Source organism: Myotis lucifugus, unplaced genomic scaffold, assembly GCF_000147115.1.
Source record: "Myotis lucifugus unplaced genomic scaffold, Myoluc2.0 scaffold_131, whole genome shotgun sequence".
NCBI classification, from domain to species: Eukaryota; Metazoa; Chordata; class Mammalia; order Chiroptera; family Vespertilionidae; genus Myotis; species Myotis lucifugus.
In genome coordinates, this window is record NW_005871179.1 from 901071 (window position 1) to 918158 (window position 17088).

The 17088-nt window shown below is 35.5% G+C and overlaps 1 protein-coding gene across 9 annotated transcripts in view; it reads right to left on the minus strand.

Moving 5' to 3' along the window:
• ZMYM4 (zinc finger MYM-type containing 4) overlaps positions 1 to 17088 on the minus strand; it is a 117062-nt gene that overhangs the window by 42781 nt on the left and 57193 nt on the right. For 7 of the 9 annotated variants that reach the window (XR_002830591.1, XM_023758463.1, XM_023758462.1 and 4 more), the window contains 5 exons: positions 11338 to 11859; positions 9681 to 9742; positions 9143 to 9313; positions 964 to 1048; positions 476 to 731 (listed from right to left, as the gene is read on the minus strand). Coding sequence is in view for 8 of the 9 variants with exons in the window: in XM_023758463.1 (XP_023614231.1) it covers positions 476 to 731; positions 964 to 1048; positions 9143 to 9313; positions 9681 to 9742; positions 11338 to 11859 (1096 nt within the window). In the remaining variant the exon portion in view is untranslated. Of the gene's footprint in view, positions 1 to 475; positions 732 to 963; positions 1049 to 9142; positions 9314 to 9680; positions 9743 to 10998; positions 11181 to 11337; positions 11860 to 17088 lie in introns of those variants that run through there. The other 2 variants (XM_023758465.1, XM_006094185.3) reach the window with 2 other exon arrangements.

Sequence of the window (17088 nt, forward strand, 5' to 3'; positions counted from 1 at the left end):
TACACACACACATATGTGCATGTATATATATTTGAATCCATGTAAAGAAGAAAGTATTAAATGAATTCTAATTATATAGTAGGAAATATAACTTCAAATATTTGTTGGATTTAAGTATCTATTACCTACAGTTGCAACCAAAATATTTTGGCCATATAATACCCCTAAAATGGCATAGTTTTTGTTTCATAAAGTATCTCAACTAACAAGGATGAAAAGATTGGTTTCAAAAACATCTCTAATATAGAAAAGGTGCATTATTTAAAGTTTTACTTTGACCATGAATTTAAAGTTAAAAAGAAAGCTGAGCACCTGCCATCCAGAAAAAAGAAAAACAACAACTTATCTGTTGGTACTAAATAATGTGATATTTCTCAAAAACCATGAAAATGTAGAAAATTAAACAATACACGGATAAGAACAAAGTATCTTAAAAGAAAGAAAACAAAGAAGATAATTTAGAATTCTGCTATACTTAGAGCAACTTGAACAAGTTTTCTTGGTGGGAGGAGGTGGTGGGCGGGCAGGTGGAACTGTATATCCAGTGAGGCACAGTGTAGAGCAGAAAAGCTGCGTAGACCCTTTCCTCTGATAAGCAGTTTGCCCCTTCTGTAGAACTTTTTTACAACCAGAACAGGAAACTCGAATAGCTGTGGCTGGAACTGAAGGTAGCATTTTATTCATGCCAGATGACGCCAGAGGAGGCTGGAAGCCAGTAGTCAACTGTGGAGCTTTAAAAAAAAAAATTTTTTTGAAAGAAAATGTTTTACTTTGACCATGAATTTTAAGTATGAATCTTCCTTTCTCTTCTAGAATTGGTCTTGAAACTCAATACTAACTATGCAATACGCAGTTAAAGCCATTCTAACTGGGCAGAGAAAACTGCTTAGTTTACTAATACAAGTAGATACTTCTCATATTGGTCAGAATAAATAAATATAATTATTCAGTTCTGTATCTTACCAAGAGGACTGCCACTGACTGAAAACACAGCACTAATTTTCAGTTCCCCCTCTTGAGTTTTTTGCTGTTGGCCATGATTAAACTCCTTTAAAAACAAAACAAAATGAAATGAATACATAGAGGAAAGAATAAATACAATGTATCTAAACAAATCCAAACATTGAAGACATTTCACAATAGCTATATAGAGGTGGAAAATGTTTATTTACTACATTAATTAAAAAAAAAAAAACACAGCAGCAACATATATTTACAATAAGGGAGTAAATTTGTATATGCTGAGAGAATAAAAGACCAAATATGAAAGCAGTTACCTAATTAGCTTATAGTATGTACTACCAGATAATTACAAATCATTTTTTAAAATTTTAATATTATAGTATTTTAAGTTGCTGTTTACCTATTATAAAAGTAATACACACCCACTATACAAAATTTAGACAAATAGGAATAAGAAAAACATTCTAATCATATTTCTATCACCTCAAAACAATCACTGTTATTCTTTAGGTATATTTTTTTTCTAGTCTTCTTTCCCCTCCTGCATTCAGAGGTTTTATTTCTTTGCGATTATACTAAATACACCATTCTCATAAAATGATTTTTTTGACCACTTGAATCAACTGAACATTTGCATATTAAATATTACTCCACGTCTAAGTGGTTAAGCATCAGTGTTTTTTAATTTGGAGTCCAAGAGTCCTTATATAGATATAATCTGGGGAGTCTGAGAATTCTAAAATAATTTTTTAAAACTATGTTTTTATTTCAATGACATTTTTAGTGAATGTAAACATATTTAAAGTCATAAATAACCACATATAACTGAGTTATACTACCAGTTTTCATTGCTATTGTTTACTTTTACAATTATATTATTGCATTGCGAAACTGCAAAGTGGTAGATTAATTCATTGTTTATCACACTGGACTTGCAAAAATCCCGCAAGACTTCTTATTCTTGGAATTCTCAGGTAACTCCAACAATACTCCCTTTCTTTGTGGTGAGGGGTATCTGTATATTACTCCTCAAGTTTGAGAAATACTGATATATTTTAACAGATGTAACAGATTATACAGGAAAGAGACTGGGTTGAAGTGAGAGAGGCACTTGCCTCGGGCATAAAATTAAAGCACCAAAAATATCAGTAATCAAGATAAAAATTATGTTAATGCAATATTTTTTAAAATAAAAAATGCAAAATCCATGATGAATATAGTATCAAAACTTGAAATAAATAAGGACAGGATCAGTATTACTGATTTTTCCTTTGGACTGAGGCTCCGTTTTCATGGCCCAGCATGACATAGAGTTACATAACCCCAACCAAGTGTCATTCCATTTTTCACACAATCCATGAAGAACATCTTTGTGAATACTCAAATTCTCATTTTTAGGATTAACTCCTAAAAGAAATGATCCTTATAGTGGAATTACTAAGTAAACAAATACATAGTAAAAGTTCCTGATACGCAATGACATTGTTTAAAAAACAAACAAACAAGTATCACTTAATTATATTTGTTCTAGTAATTTGTGAAAAAAGCCATTTAAAAGTCTTTTCCCACCGAAACCGGTTTGGCTCAGTGGATAGAGCGTTGGCCTGCGGACTGAAAGGTCCCGGGTTCGATTCCGGTCAAGGGCATGTATCTTGGTTGTGGGCACATTCCCAGTGGGAGATGTGCAGGAGGCAGATGATTGATGTTTCTCTCTCATCGATGTTTCTAACTCTCTCCCTCTCTCCCTTCCTCTCTGTAAAAAAATCAATAAAATATATATTAAAAAAAAAAAAAGATTTTCCCCATTGGTGTTTCAATTTGCAATTCTTTTCTAATATCTATTTATAAAAAAGTATACTGTAATAGTATTAGCCCTCTGTAACATCTGGTATCAACATTTTCTCATTATGTACTTTGAGATAAAATTTTATGTACTGAAGTTTCCATTTTTATGCCAAAATGCTGACACTTTTTACCTTTGTGATTCCTTCTATTTCTTACAAAGTTCTACTTCTGCAACAAACTCTAAGAATGTGGTTTCATTGTCTATAATACAGTTCTTTAATCCAGATGTCCACAAACTTTATCTGCAAAGGGTCAGATATTAAGTATTTTTAACTTTGCAAGCCATACTATCAGAACCACTCAACTTTGCCATAGTACAGCAAAAGCATCTAGAAATCATATGAAAATAAATGAATGTGGCAATACTCCAATAAAACTTCATTTACAAAAAAATGTGTGAAAGAAAAAAAAAGCAAAACAAGACAGAAACACAGAGGATAAGCTGGGTTTAGCCCATTACTGATATTTTACCAGCCCCTACTTTAAATCTACCTGGTATTTATTTATTTTTATGTATAACTAGAGGCCCGATGCACGAAAATTGTGCAAGAGTAGGCCTTCCTTCCCCTGGCTGCTGGCAATGGCTTCCTTCTGGCACCCGGGACCCAGGCTTCCCTCCGAGCCCCGGCTTTGTCCGGAAGGACGTCTGGTCTAATTGGCATATACGCTCTTATTATTATAGATAGGCATTATTCTTTTTCTTTCTCTGGATAGCTGGTGAATTCCTTTCATTCATCATTCATATATCTAATTCCTTTAAATATAATATCTTTTTTGTGGCAATCCATTCTGTATCATTATTAGCCTCACTAACCTTATAAAATCACACTATTCTAATGAAAATAATTGTGGAATGTTTAACCAATTATTAGAGTTTGTCACTATCTATCTATCTTTAGAACATATATGTAACGTGGTGTGTGCATGCCTGTTTACTCCTTCAAAACATCAGAACCTATTGATATTTTCATCAGAATTATATCAAACCTTAATTAGAAATAACTGATATCTTACTTTAAAAAAAAAAAGTCTCACCATTTATTCAAGTTTCATCTAACATAGTACATTTTAGTTACTTTGCTATAGAAAATAGTGTATCTTCTTATCATATTATCTAACTGAGAAAATATGATTTATAGAATATTGCTATCTTTTATTTAACTAATATTCAACTAGCTAGTCCAGGGGTGGGCAAACTTTTTGACTCGAGGGCCACAATGGGTTCTTAAACTGGACCGGAGGGCCGGAACAAAAGCATGGATGGAGTGTTTGTGTGAACTAATATAAATTCAAAGTAAACATCATTACATAAAAGGGTACTGTCTTTTTTTTTTTTTTTTTAGTTTTATTCATTTCAAACGGGCCGGATCCGGCCCGCGGGCTGTAGTTTGCCCACGGCTGAGCTAGTCCATTAAACTTTCATGAGTTCTACTAATTTTCTAATAAAGATCCTTACCAGCAAATGATGATAATTCTGTCTCCCCCTTTCCATTATTTCTAATTTCTTTAACATACTATATTGGGGCAAAATCCAACAAGAGTTAAATAACAATGATGAATCAGTAATTTGTGTTCTTTTAGTAATTAACAAGTTTCCATCACTTTAGTTTTAAATTCAATGACTGTTATTGACCTGAAGAAGGTATTTCCTTACCATGATCAAGAGAGTATTACAAGAAATGCACAGTGAATTACATGAGATGTCTTCTGGCATCTATATATCTCTATCTATATAGTCTTACTTGACCTGTTGGTAAAGTTATATATTAAAAGATTTTCTAACATTGACCAATCTTGACATTCCAATGTTATATACCACAATGTAAATTTTAAGTAAAAACAACTTTTTTTATCTCAGAAAACTCCAGATAAAAATCAGTATTTATTGGCATATTTTAATGGTCTCCCATCAGCTGTCAGTAACAATTATTCCAAATTTCTGATACATTCTGTAAGCCTCAAATATACATTACTCATGTAATACAATAAAATAAGTATATATCGTAAGTACTCTGTTTCTTCACCTCACAATGCCTTCAAGGCAGGATCATGTTATTTTAAGATTCCCCCAATAATAACTAAATTTACAAATTTAATAACAAACCAATGACTAATAACTTCAGAAGTGAAAATCTGATGACCCAAAAGCTTTCAGAGCAGAAAAACAGGTTCAAAACAAAACACAAAAAAAGATCCTTTACCAATACCTTTAACTTCCCTTTGTTTACCAAAAAGGAAGATACATATCACTATCCCAAGAAAGTATTTTAGAAATGAAGAACCCACTTCCTCCTATAGCAAGTTAACTTGATATGACTAAAAAAAGGCCCCAACATTTAATTACTGAATTCTGACTTCCAAGACTATGTGACTCACTATTGTGACAAATAATTTGCCTTCTCATTCTAATTCATTTATTTCAATGAAAGATTATAGATTAGCTCTCCTTTTATTATGTGCAAAAAGAAAAGGTAAAAAATTGATTTTAATGTAACATTTACCGATTTTCCAACTTTTAGAACTTATAAAAAAAATGGAGTTCTCTGGCTCTTTAAAGTTTCTATTTTAAACCTTCTGTAGGCTTTCTTTTTTAATTAAACAACTTTTATTTACCAAAAGATTGGTAGACTAATAAAAGTAAGAACTTGATTGTGGTGCTAGATTGGCTCCTTGTATAATTAACTTATCCTCTAGTCCAGGGGTGGGCAAACTTTTTGACTCGAGGGCCACAATGGGTTCTTAAACTGGACCGGAGGGCTGGAACAAAAGCATGGATGGAGTGTTTGTGTGAACTAATATAAATTCAAAGTAAACATCATTACATAAAAGGGTACAGTCTTTTTTTTTTTTTTAGTTTTATTAATTTCAAACAGGCCGGATCCGGCCCGCGGGCCGTAGTTTGCCCACGGCTGCTCTAGAACCTGTTTCCTCATTTACAAATAGAGTTAGTATCATCTACTCTGGCCTTATGAAATAAGAAGATGAAACAACACAGCACACATAAAAATATCTTGTAACTGTAAAAATACCACAGAAAATACTATAGTGACATGCAATGGGATTTGAATTAAGAAATGTGACATGCAATGGGATTTGAATGGAAATGAAACTGGGAGGCCAAATGATGTTATACCAGTAACAGAAACAGAATAACTGACAAATCCAGAAAATTGTAACAGAAAAAATAATCAAGAGCAAATAAGTAGAAGCAGTGAAATTTATAAGAACACATTTTAGCACTTTAGTGATTTATATGGGAAAGAAGTTAAAACCAAATGAATCATACAAGGAAAATTATAGAGTGAGCTGAAAGCAAAACTACAAGTTAAGCCAAGAGAAAAGCCAAGGGAGGTTTTGACAAGGTGCCATGAGCTAAAGCTATGATCTTATTAAATCATGAGAAAAGCTACTACTAGTAATTAATGGTCAAAAATAAAACCTACCAGCATTTTATGAACCTCAGGTTAATAGTTATAATAATACATTTGAACTCCCTTTTCCAGTCTATGGGAAATGAGTAAGAGTGATAAAGCTGATCCCACTTCTAGTAGTATAGTCTAAGAAGCCTGAAACACCAATCAAAGAATATATGCACCCTGCATCCCTATGTTCATCACAGCCTTATTTGCAATAGCTAAGATCTGGCAACAGCCCAAGGGCCCATCAATAGATTGATGGGTTTAAAAACTGTGGTACATTTACACAAGGGAATACTATGCAGCTATATAAAAAGGATCTCTTACCCTTTGAGACAGGATGGAGGGACCTGGAGAGTATTAGGCTAAGCGAAATAAGCCAGTCAGAAAAAGACAAGTATAACATGATCTCACTTATATGTGGAATCTAATGAAAATAAACTGATGAACAAAATAGATCCAGAGACATTGAAATATGCAACAGACTGATGTATTTCAGAAGGGGGAGGGAGTGTTAATAAAAGAACTTATATGCATATATGCATAGCCCAAGGACAAATAATAGTGCAGGAAAGGCCTGGGGAGGGAGGAGCAGAAGCGGGGTAGAGGGGGTCAACAGAAGAAAAAAGGGGATATCTGTAATATTTTCAACAATAAAGTGGGGGTTTTTTAAGTGATAAAGCATTAGCAGTAATGAACAGCAAGAAATACAGGTTTCTAATGGTCGCGGGGAAGAAAGACCTGAAAGAACAGAACAATGAAGAAGGGAGAGGAGGGAGGAAAACAGAGGTGAGGGAACAGAGGGAAAGTAGAAGGAAAGAAAAGGGGAGGAAAAAGAAAAAGAAGAACCAGTTTAACATGAGGTCCCCTGAGGGATTTCTGGAAGAATTATCAAAGATCTGCTCCTACAGGATTGGTACAACTTCTTAGAGAAAAGTAGCTTTACCCACTCACATACTGGGATACCTTATTGAAGGGTCAGGGCAAAGAATGCTTCAGGACCTTATGCCTAGGACCTACACACATCCCTGCTTGGTTCTCAAGAGTCCAATCAAACAGGTGGTGAGCCTTTGAGGAAGTTCTTCCCCGTAATCATGATGAAACTTCACATTCAGCATTTTATAACACATCTTTACAATCTGAATAGAATATAAAAATGTAGATGTTTCTTTGTCTTATGGAATTCTCCAGCCACTAGGACCTCTGATTATTTTCAGAACAGTAGTACCAATAACTCCTCCTCCTCAATGTATTTGTTTTTTGCTGTAATTGACTTTTTGTCCAAGAAAAGTGTCACTGGATCATGTACAGTAAGAATGGGATGCCTTTGGTAACCCACCATCATGATTTCTTATGGATTTCCCATATCCACACTGGGATGTGTAAAGAGATAAGAGACGGGCCCTATATACATACATGGTGTAGTTTTCTGAGGCATACACTGCCACATAAATTTTCCCTAGATGTCAAGACATTTCTTTATCCCTAATTCAGATATCCATGATCTCCATTTTGCCTGCTTTTATTAAATATGCTTTCACAATCTACCTTCTATTCAAATATTTTCATGTTCCTTCTCTACCATCTTCTTTGTAGCCATTACACTCATACCCATCCAACTCCTACAGCTTTATCATCACTATATAGCTACCTTCCACTACACACCATGAAATTCTAGCTTAACTGAGCAACAATCTGACCATACCGATCACCTATTATCTATAGATTATCTATTCTTCTATCTCCTTACTCTAAAACAGTGGTTCTCAATAATAGACAATTTTGTCCCCCAGAAGACATTTGGTAACATCTGGAAACACTTGGGCAGGGGGCAGCATTGTTATAGCCATCTAGTAGGCCAAAAATACTGCTGAATATCCTACAATGCACAGGACAGCCCCTCACAACAAAGAATTATCTGGCCCAAAATGTCACAGTGCTGAGGTTGAGAAACCCTGCTCAAAGACATCTGAATGAAAAAATCTCTTACACAGAAAGTCTAGATTCTCAAAACCCCTAGTATAACAGAAAATTGGAAAGCAAGCTTTCCTCCAGATTAACTGTCATTTCATGAGAAAGAGCTAATTCATACTATCTTTGCTTTCTCAGCCTCTGAATTAATGTGATCTGTATAAACCATAGACAACCCTCAAATAATTGCTACTATTGTGTATTCATCCCTTGTTCTCCTTCCCATATTCCAGTATGATTATGGTGCCTGGTATAACTTCTTTCTTTCATCCTAACCACTGCAATGTCATTAACTGCATGAATAACTTCGCTGGCTTATAGGATAGCTCTTATGGCTTTTACCTCCAGAGATAAACTGAAATAGCAGAGCTCTATCCCTACCTTTATTATTCACAGTTCTCAAATTTAGTATCCCCTATTACCCTTCTTTACCTTCTATCCACTGATCCAATGACCTGGTTCTTCAATCAATTAATCCTTCCAAAGATAACCTGTCTATTACTCCCTCCTGAAAAACATTTAAATCTATACATAGCCTGTACTCCACTAGCAGTAACTGCAAAGATTTATTCATATAAGCTCAATCAAACCATAAACTAATAAACCACCATAAACCTTCAGCCCTATCTTCTGTATCAATCTCTAATCCTTGAAGACTCACACTTTCCCTAATTCTGCACTAAACTGTAAAAATCAGAGTACAATGGTATTTAGGAACAAACGGGACTAAAAAGCCTAATTACTAGTCAGGAAACATTTCATATAACTCCTGTTGGTTACTTAGCATTATTCTCACAAGATAATTCAAATTGTCTCAACTTTCATTAAGAGTCTCCTCTCACCCTGTCAACAAACCACTTCACTTTTTAATCAAGAACATCTGCTCTCAAATGAATAATTCATGTGCAAAACAAAAAGAAGGGGAAAAATAAAGGTGAAATGTTTACTTGAGCATTGTCAGGTTCGTCTTTAATTTTGTCTAGTAGTCCCTGCTGTGGTGCCATTGCTTTGTCATACTCATCATCCAAAGGTTCTTCTTTAATTCTAATATTTGATGCAAAGGAATTCCCCAGTTCCGAACCAATGGGTTCTTTATTGGCAAATGGATAGCTGGAATCCTAAAACACAATATAAAGGATTAATAAATATTCAGGTTTTAGATTTATTCCTCTTCAGGTTCAACACCCAAAGAAAAACTTATCGGAAATGAAGAACTCTATGGACATTCATTAGAATCCCTACACCTAAAAGTAAATGTCTAAATATCAAGTACAAATAATCTAAGAGCTGAGACTTTATTTCCAAAGATGTCCTTTCCAAAATAATAAAGCAAATAAAATAAAATAAAATAAAATAAAATAAAATAAAATAAAATAAAAATCAGCGCTCTACCTACTACATATAGTTACAGTTTAGAAAGTAACATAAAGAAAACTTTGACACTTGCCACAGTTACAGCATTCTACATACACACTGAAAACTTACCCTAAAGTTTGTTTCTGGGGTTTGTGGTAAATGAGTATGTAATGTTTCTTCAACTTGATTAGCTATTGAAAGAAAAACAAAACAAAAACAAACACATGTATATGAATAACAAATCTTACATAAAAAGTAACCTAAAAAGCTATCATTTGATAATCACCTCTCGTTTCCAACTAAGATGCTCATTAGCATGAGATGGGTCCCCCAAGAACACCCAAAAGGTAGTTTCATTCACAGTAAACAATCTCACACCATCTAACTTTTAGCCTCATCTCACACTTTTCCTTCTCAAATCGAAATAGTGGTTACTTTATTCACTATGCTCTGTAAATTACTTGTTTGTTATTCCCCATTTCTGCTTATATCATTCCAAGTCCCCTTTATCTATCCTAATCTTTATACAGTCTTCTAGACTCAGCTCAGGTCAAAATTCACCTCTCCTCTATAAAACCTTTTCTGGCCAATAAGTTAAAAATCATCTCTAGGAATATCCAAAACCCTGTTTCAATAATTTGAAAATCTTCATGTGCTGCCTGCCTTATGACAAACTCTTCCACCACTGTCTTTAACAATAAATTAAATCTATGCTATTCAACTGGTCACTGACACTTCTAATACTTGTCTTGTCCCTTCTACTACCAGACATTATGTTACTTGAGGATAAGTAGCCTCATAATGTTCAATATCACTACAAGGGATACTGAAAATGTATACTGATTTGTTCTTTCTACCGTATTTCTCCTATCATTGTCAGAAGAAATTTAAGGTTGATAAATTATACCTTTCTTTCCCTCAGATCTACTGAATATTTATTGAAACATTACTATTTTCACTATAACCAAGAATACAAAGATGAATAAGATACAATCTGACCCTCCATAAACACCTACACTAGTATGTAAGGCAAAAATAAATACAAAACTATAATACTGTGTGAGAAGGACTAGAAATAATGAAGCATGAACAAAATGCTATGAAAATATAGATAAGAAAACAATTCATTCTTGATACAGAAAGGTTAGTGGTGACTAGAGAGTAGTAGAGGTTTACAAGGTAGGCATTGTGAATAAAAAGTACTCTTACAGACATATATACAAAGAGAGAAAATGGCATGCAGGCAAATAGAACAGTAATAGAAAAAGGATGCATGAGGAAAATATATGATGTACTCAAGAATGGAACTAGAGTTAAAGTATAGGATACACTGAGCAAAGAGGCTCAAGAAGAGCCTCAGGAAACTTCTAAAACATAAAATAGAAATGTTATCAAAAAGAAAAACCCTCCCTAATTTGGTGGGACAGCAGTTTGAATTAGTGCTTACAGCACAAAGAAGTTAAATCCAACTTCAGGTTCCAATGTTCAACCAAAGAAAATGAACAGGTGATTCGAGTATCTTGCCTTCTCATCAAAATATTGCAACCAGGGGAGGGAGAAATGAGGTTTAGAGCTATTTTTCAACCATTTATACCATTACCAAAAGTTACGGGGAGAAATTCAGTCACTCTGCAAAGAACAAGGATAAAAAAAAAAAAAAATGACAAGCTTACAATGAATTTAACTGTTCATATACTTCACTTAGCATCAGAAGTAATAAAAGCTATATTATTATAAGTATGTTGTTACTGATTGTGGCTTATGGCTCTATTCCAACAATTATTACCTGCTTTATCAAAAAAACTGCTTTTCAACCTTGAATCCACCTCTTTATGGGATTTGTCCAACTGTTTTTCATGTTCATAAGTTAGGTCTCTATTTTTCTCCTTTCCAGAAAATGTGTCTTTGCTGTTTTCTCTTACTAGACTAAAATCTTTCCGTATTGATTTAAAGACAGAAACCTGATCAAACTGTTTAGGAAAGTCTTTTTTAAATTTATTTTGAATCTGTATTTCATTTTCATGGTCTGATTCATGCTGTGTGACTCTTCTCTCTACTTCCAAGCTATCATCAGTATGAACTGAAGAAACAAGATTGTCTTTTGAACTAAAATCCTGTTCATCCTCATTGTCACTACCAACGACTGGAATTCCTGCAAGATCCCCAGAGTTCAAAAAATAATCATCTTCATCCAGCAATGAATTTTCAGATCCTGTTTGATTCGGCATTCCATAAGGCATGCTGTCAAGGGTAGGAGTTAAGTTGTGGTCTATATCTTCAGACATTTCTGTATCCATGATACCACCACCTTAAAAAGTAAAATACTGTTTAGACAAACGATAATGCTAAAGTTGACCACATTTATAAGGTCTGCCTGGTATTTAATCAAATATTTTTTCTTTCCAAACAAAATATAGGTAATATCACAGTATTCCATTAACACTTTAAGACAGGAGTGACAGATAAGACTATCCCTGTTTGACAGATAAGGAAACAGGACCCTAATCTTGAAAAACTATTTTTAGTTAGGAAGAAAGGCAATGTGAGTTAGATAAATGTACCAACTTCAGAATCGGACATACCTGTGTTGGAATCATAGCATGATCACAGAAAATCTGTATTATCTTGAAAAGTAAACTTTCAGGTTTATCTATCTATAAAGAGATGTAATACTGACGTTGGAAATTAATTTATGGTGGGGATTAATGGTAGTGTGTATAAAGGACCTACTAACAGAGTATAAAAGTGATAATTATAATTAGTATAGTGATTATTCTGGGGACCTGATATTAGAACCCAGGTCTCTGGTCTCAGAGTCCCAATTTCTCTGCACTAATTCTAATAAACACAGCAGTTAATGTTTATAATAATAAAAATGAAATGTATCCAAGCTAAAATAAATTTTAAAAGTGTTTATCGTTTTAAACTATATGCTCAAGTCTCTCTTATTCCAAAATAAAACAACAACAAAAAATTTCCAGCTTTGTATTTCTTCTCCTTCATTCACCGTTATTTCACAGTCAAACTTGTAGGAAAAAGTCTACAGTGGTTTATTCCTACTTCACCTTAATCCTTTAGATGAAAGCAATCTGGTTCCCAATTTTGCATTGGAAATGCTCTCATTAAGATCATCAATGATCTCCTAATGGTCAAATCCATTAGGATTTATGTGGCGTACCCCTTATGTGGCATATCCCTCCTGGATAAAATTCCTTTGGTTTTTCTGACTCTATATTTCTTCCTCCCTTTTAAACTGGTCTATACACCTCTTCCTCTATGCACTCAATATCAGCTTTCCTCCAAGATTCCAGTTCTCTTCTCATTTTATACTCTTGGACTACTTTTTACACCACCATAGCCTTGGCTTTGCAGTAGACTTCCTAAGCACTTCAGCTTAGACCCAAGAGTCAGATATTTATATTATTCTAGCTTCTCTAAGGACTCCAATTTAGTACCTCTAAAACCAAACTCATCCTGCTCCCATTCCAAGCATATTCTTCTAGTATTTCTTTCTCTTGATTAATAGTATCACCAAACCAGCCGTTTGCTCAAGATAGAAAAGAGAGAGATACTCCAATTCTCCTTCCCCTGGACTAATTCTCCAAATCCATTTCCTCCACTTGGCACCATTCCAACATCCTATATCTCTTCCTGTTGACAGTGTACTAACTCAATCCACATAGGTATCTAAGAAGCAACCATATTCTTACAAATCCTAACCCCGAAACACATTTAATTGGTCTATGAGCAGCCAAGTTAGAACTGACAAAAACATATAGTGAAGCAAACATTAAAAATAGAGATACCAACAACAGCCTTGCTTTTATTTGAAGACCAGATGAAACCTTCAGTGTGGTTGGTTCTTCAAACCATTCCCTGGGTATGATCCAGAATAAGTTTCTCTTTATAATCAAGTCCTAACTGATACAGAGTCCAAATGAAAGTTTTCTTCAAGTTGCCCTCCTCCATAAAGACTACAGAATTCTCTTTTTAAACCATAAATCATTCCATATTATACTTTCTCCTGAAATCATTTAATAGCAACCCACGGCCTAAAGTACTCATTCATTCAGCACATACAGGGAGGAGCAAAAGTATGTTTACAGTTGTTCATACAGAAAATAAATAATTAATAACCAATACAAGAATAACCAACCATGTTTTGGTTACACACAACTATAAACCTACTTTTGCCCCAACCTGTATTTATTAGAAAACCACTATGTGATAAGGACTGTGATAATTCCCCTCTTCACAAAACTAGAAAAACAGACAGAGGAAATAATTACCAATTTTACTTAACTAAGAAATAATAAATGCAAACAACAGATGCTAAAATCTTAGGAATGTGTATAATTTATTTTCACACAGTATGTCACAGAGAGAAGCAGGGGGGGATAACAGCATGCACAGTGTTACAGATATTCATGGTACTATTCTTTCCATGTTCTATTTATTTTTAAATTCTCATAATAATAGAAAGTTAGGGAGAAAATATAAATAAAAAGGCAAGATGTTAACATACATATATACTTACTAGAGGCCCCTAACTGCTCTCCCCTGCCAGCCTCATCGGCCCTAACCACCTCTGCCTCAGCCCTGCCACCATGGCTTTGTCCGGAAGGATGACCGGTCTAATTAGCATATTACCCTTTTATTAATATAGATAGTGTGATAAATCTACCAGACTATAAGCAACTAAAGGTCAGGGTTAGAGCCTTCTCTATACAACAATTTATTCCTAATATCTGACTACACTGCATGTGCTCAGTAGCTGTTTAATGAATGAAAAGGATACGTATTTCATATGGTCAGCAATTTAAGTTCCATAGCAAATGAGAAAATACTAAAAAGTAATATTGCAATCAACTTTCAAATTTTCTACATTTAAATTCAAACTATGGTACTGGGAGAAAAGGGTAACCACCTGGAAAAAACTGAATCCCTAACTCATACCAAAATAATTGCCAGACTGTATTTAAAGTTTAGACATAAAACTTAAAAGAGTTGGGAAACCATGGAACAATTATTTTTAAGTCTTAAAGTGGAGAAAAGCCTTTATGATGACACAAAATCCAGAATAAATTTAATAAAATAATAACAGATCAAATGTGACCAGAGAAGAAAACACAAACTAAACCAAAGATTAAGGATAAACTCATTAAAAAATTATTTCATTGCCCTTTATATGGAAAAAGGTCATTTCCCTATTGTATAAAGACTCTTACAGTTCAATAAAGATACAAGCAACCAAATACATAAAAGCAAAGGATTTGGGACAGCCAGTGTGGCTCAGTAGTTGAGCACTGACGTATGAACCAGGAGGTCAGGGTTTAATTTCCCAGTTAAGGCACATACCCAAGTTGCAGGTTCAATCCTCAGTAGGGGGTGTGGAGAGGCAGCTGATCAATGATTCTCATCATTAATGTTTCTATCTCTATCTCCCTCTCCCTTTTTCTTTGAAATCAATAAAAAGGTATATTTTTAAAAAGCAAAGGATTTAAACAAATATTTCACAGGAAACGAAACACTAAGGTTGAACTTTGCTCATAAGTGAAATGTAAATTAATGATGCAATGAGAAAGAGAAACCAAGATGGCGGCATAGGTAAACACCGGAAATTGCTGCCTCGCACAACCACTTCAAAAATACAACTAAAAGACTAAACGGACATCATCCAGAACCACAGGAAGGCTGGCTGAGTGGAAATTCTAAAACTAGAAGGAAAGAGAAAAGCACACTGAGACTCAGAGGAGGTGCGGAAGTAAAGTGCAGAGGTACGGAGGCTCGCATGCGGAAAGGGCTGGCAACAGAGGACGCCTGTGTCTTTTTCAATCGGGAGGGAATCACAAGCTCCCGACTGCTCTGAACTCCAGTTCCGGGTGAGTCTCTGGGGACCCAGACTCATACGGGGAGAAACTGGACTGTATGTCATCGGGCAAAACTCGAGGGCAGCTTTCTCTCAGAGGTGCTTGCAGCGATTACCGCGGGACACTGAGACCCGGGGTCTGTTGGGCAGCACTGAGGATCAGCCATAGCTATTTGCTCCACCCTGTTGATTCCCTGAGACCCAGCCCCAACCAAGCTGCAAGCAGAGACTTTTGCATATGAATGGGCTGGCCCTTTGAGATCTAAAATTACCTAACAAACTGCAGCTGGGTCAGAGAGACCCAGAACATCCAAAAGAAGGCTCAAGACCCCACAGCAGCTTACATTGCTTCACAGCTGGGCCTCTTCTGGGCACCTCCAAACCCCAAACAAAGAAGAGGACTCTGCAGATCTCTCCATAGCTCCTGCTGGGTAGCCTCAGGCAGAGGCTAAATTAGCACCTCCTTAGAGATCCAAGAGCCCATATACCCAGTGGTCAGAGTGGGACCATCCAGATTACAACTCCTCAGATCCACAAGGGACACACTCAGGGGGCAGACTCAGGGAGCACCAAAGCCCCACTGAAGCAAATCTTGCCCCAGAAGGGTGTCTTCAGCACAGAAGTTCTCCCACTGCAGACACACCTGATTCTCACAGCCAATTGGCCTAGAGGTCAATTCCTCCCAGTGATACCTACATCAATCAAGGCTTAACTACAACAAGACTACAACAAGACTGTGCACAAAGCCCACAAAGGGGTGCACCAAGAGTGTCCACCTCAGGTAATTGGGGAGGCTGAGCCACTGGGCCCTACAGGACACCTAGCACAGAAAGCCACTCTATCAACACAGGGAAGCATAAAAAATGCAGAGACAAAGAAACAGATCACAAATGACAGAAATGGAGGAAAGCAAACTACTGGATATAGAGTTCAAAACCACGGTTATAAGATTTTTCAAGAATTTTCTAGAAACCGCCGATAAATTTAGTGAAACCCTCGAGAATATGAAAAAGGACCAACTAGAAATTAAGCATACACTAACTGAAATAAAGAATAACATACAGAGATCCAACAGCAGACAAGAGGATCCCAAGAATCAAGTCAAAGATTTGAAATACGAAGAAGCAAAAAATACCCAACCAGAAAAACAAAAAGAAAAAAGAATCCAAAAATATGAAGATAGTGTAAGGAGCCTCTGGGACAGCTTCAAGCGTACCAACATCCGAATTATAGGGGTGCCAGAAGAAGAGAGAGAGCAAGATATTGAAAACCTATTTGAAGAAATAATGACAGAAAACTTCCCCTACCTGGTGAAAGAAATAGACTTACAGGTCCAGGAAGCGCAGAGAACTCCAAACAAAAGGAATCCAAAGAGGACCACACCAAGACACATCATAATTAAAATGCCAAGAGCAAAAGACAAAGAGAGAATCTGAAAAGCAGCAAGAGAAAAACAGTCAGTTACCTACAAGGGAGTACCCATACGACTGTCAGCTGATTTCTCAACAGAAACTATGCAGGCCAGAAGGGAATGGCAAGAAATATTCAAGTGATGAATAGCAAGAACCTACAACCAAGATTACTTTACCCAGCAAAGCTATCATTCAGAAGTGAAGGTCAGATAAAGAGCTTCACAGATAAGAAAAAGCTAAGGAGTTCATCACTACC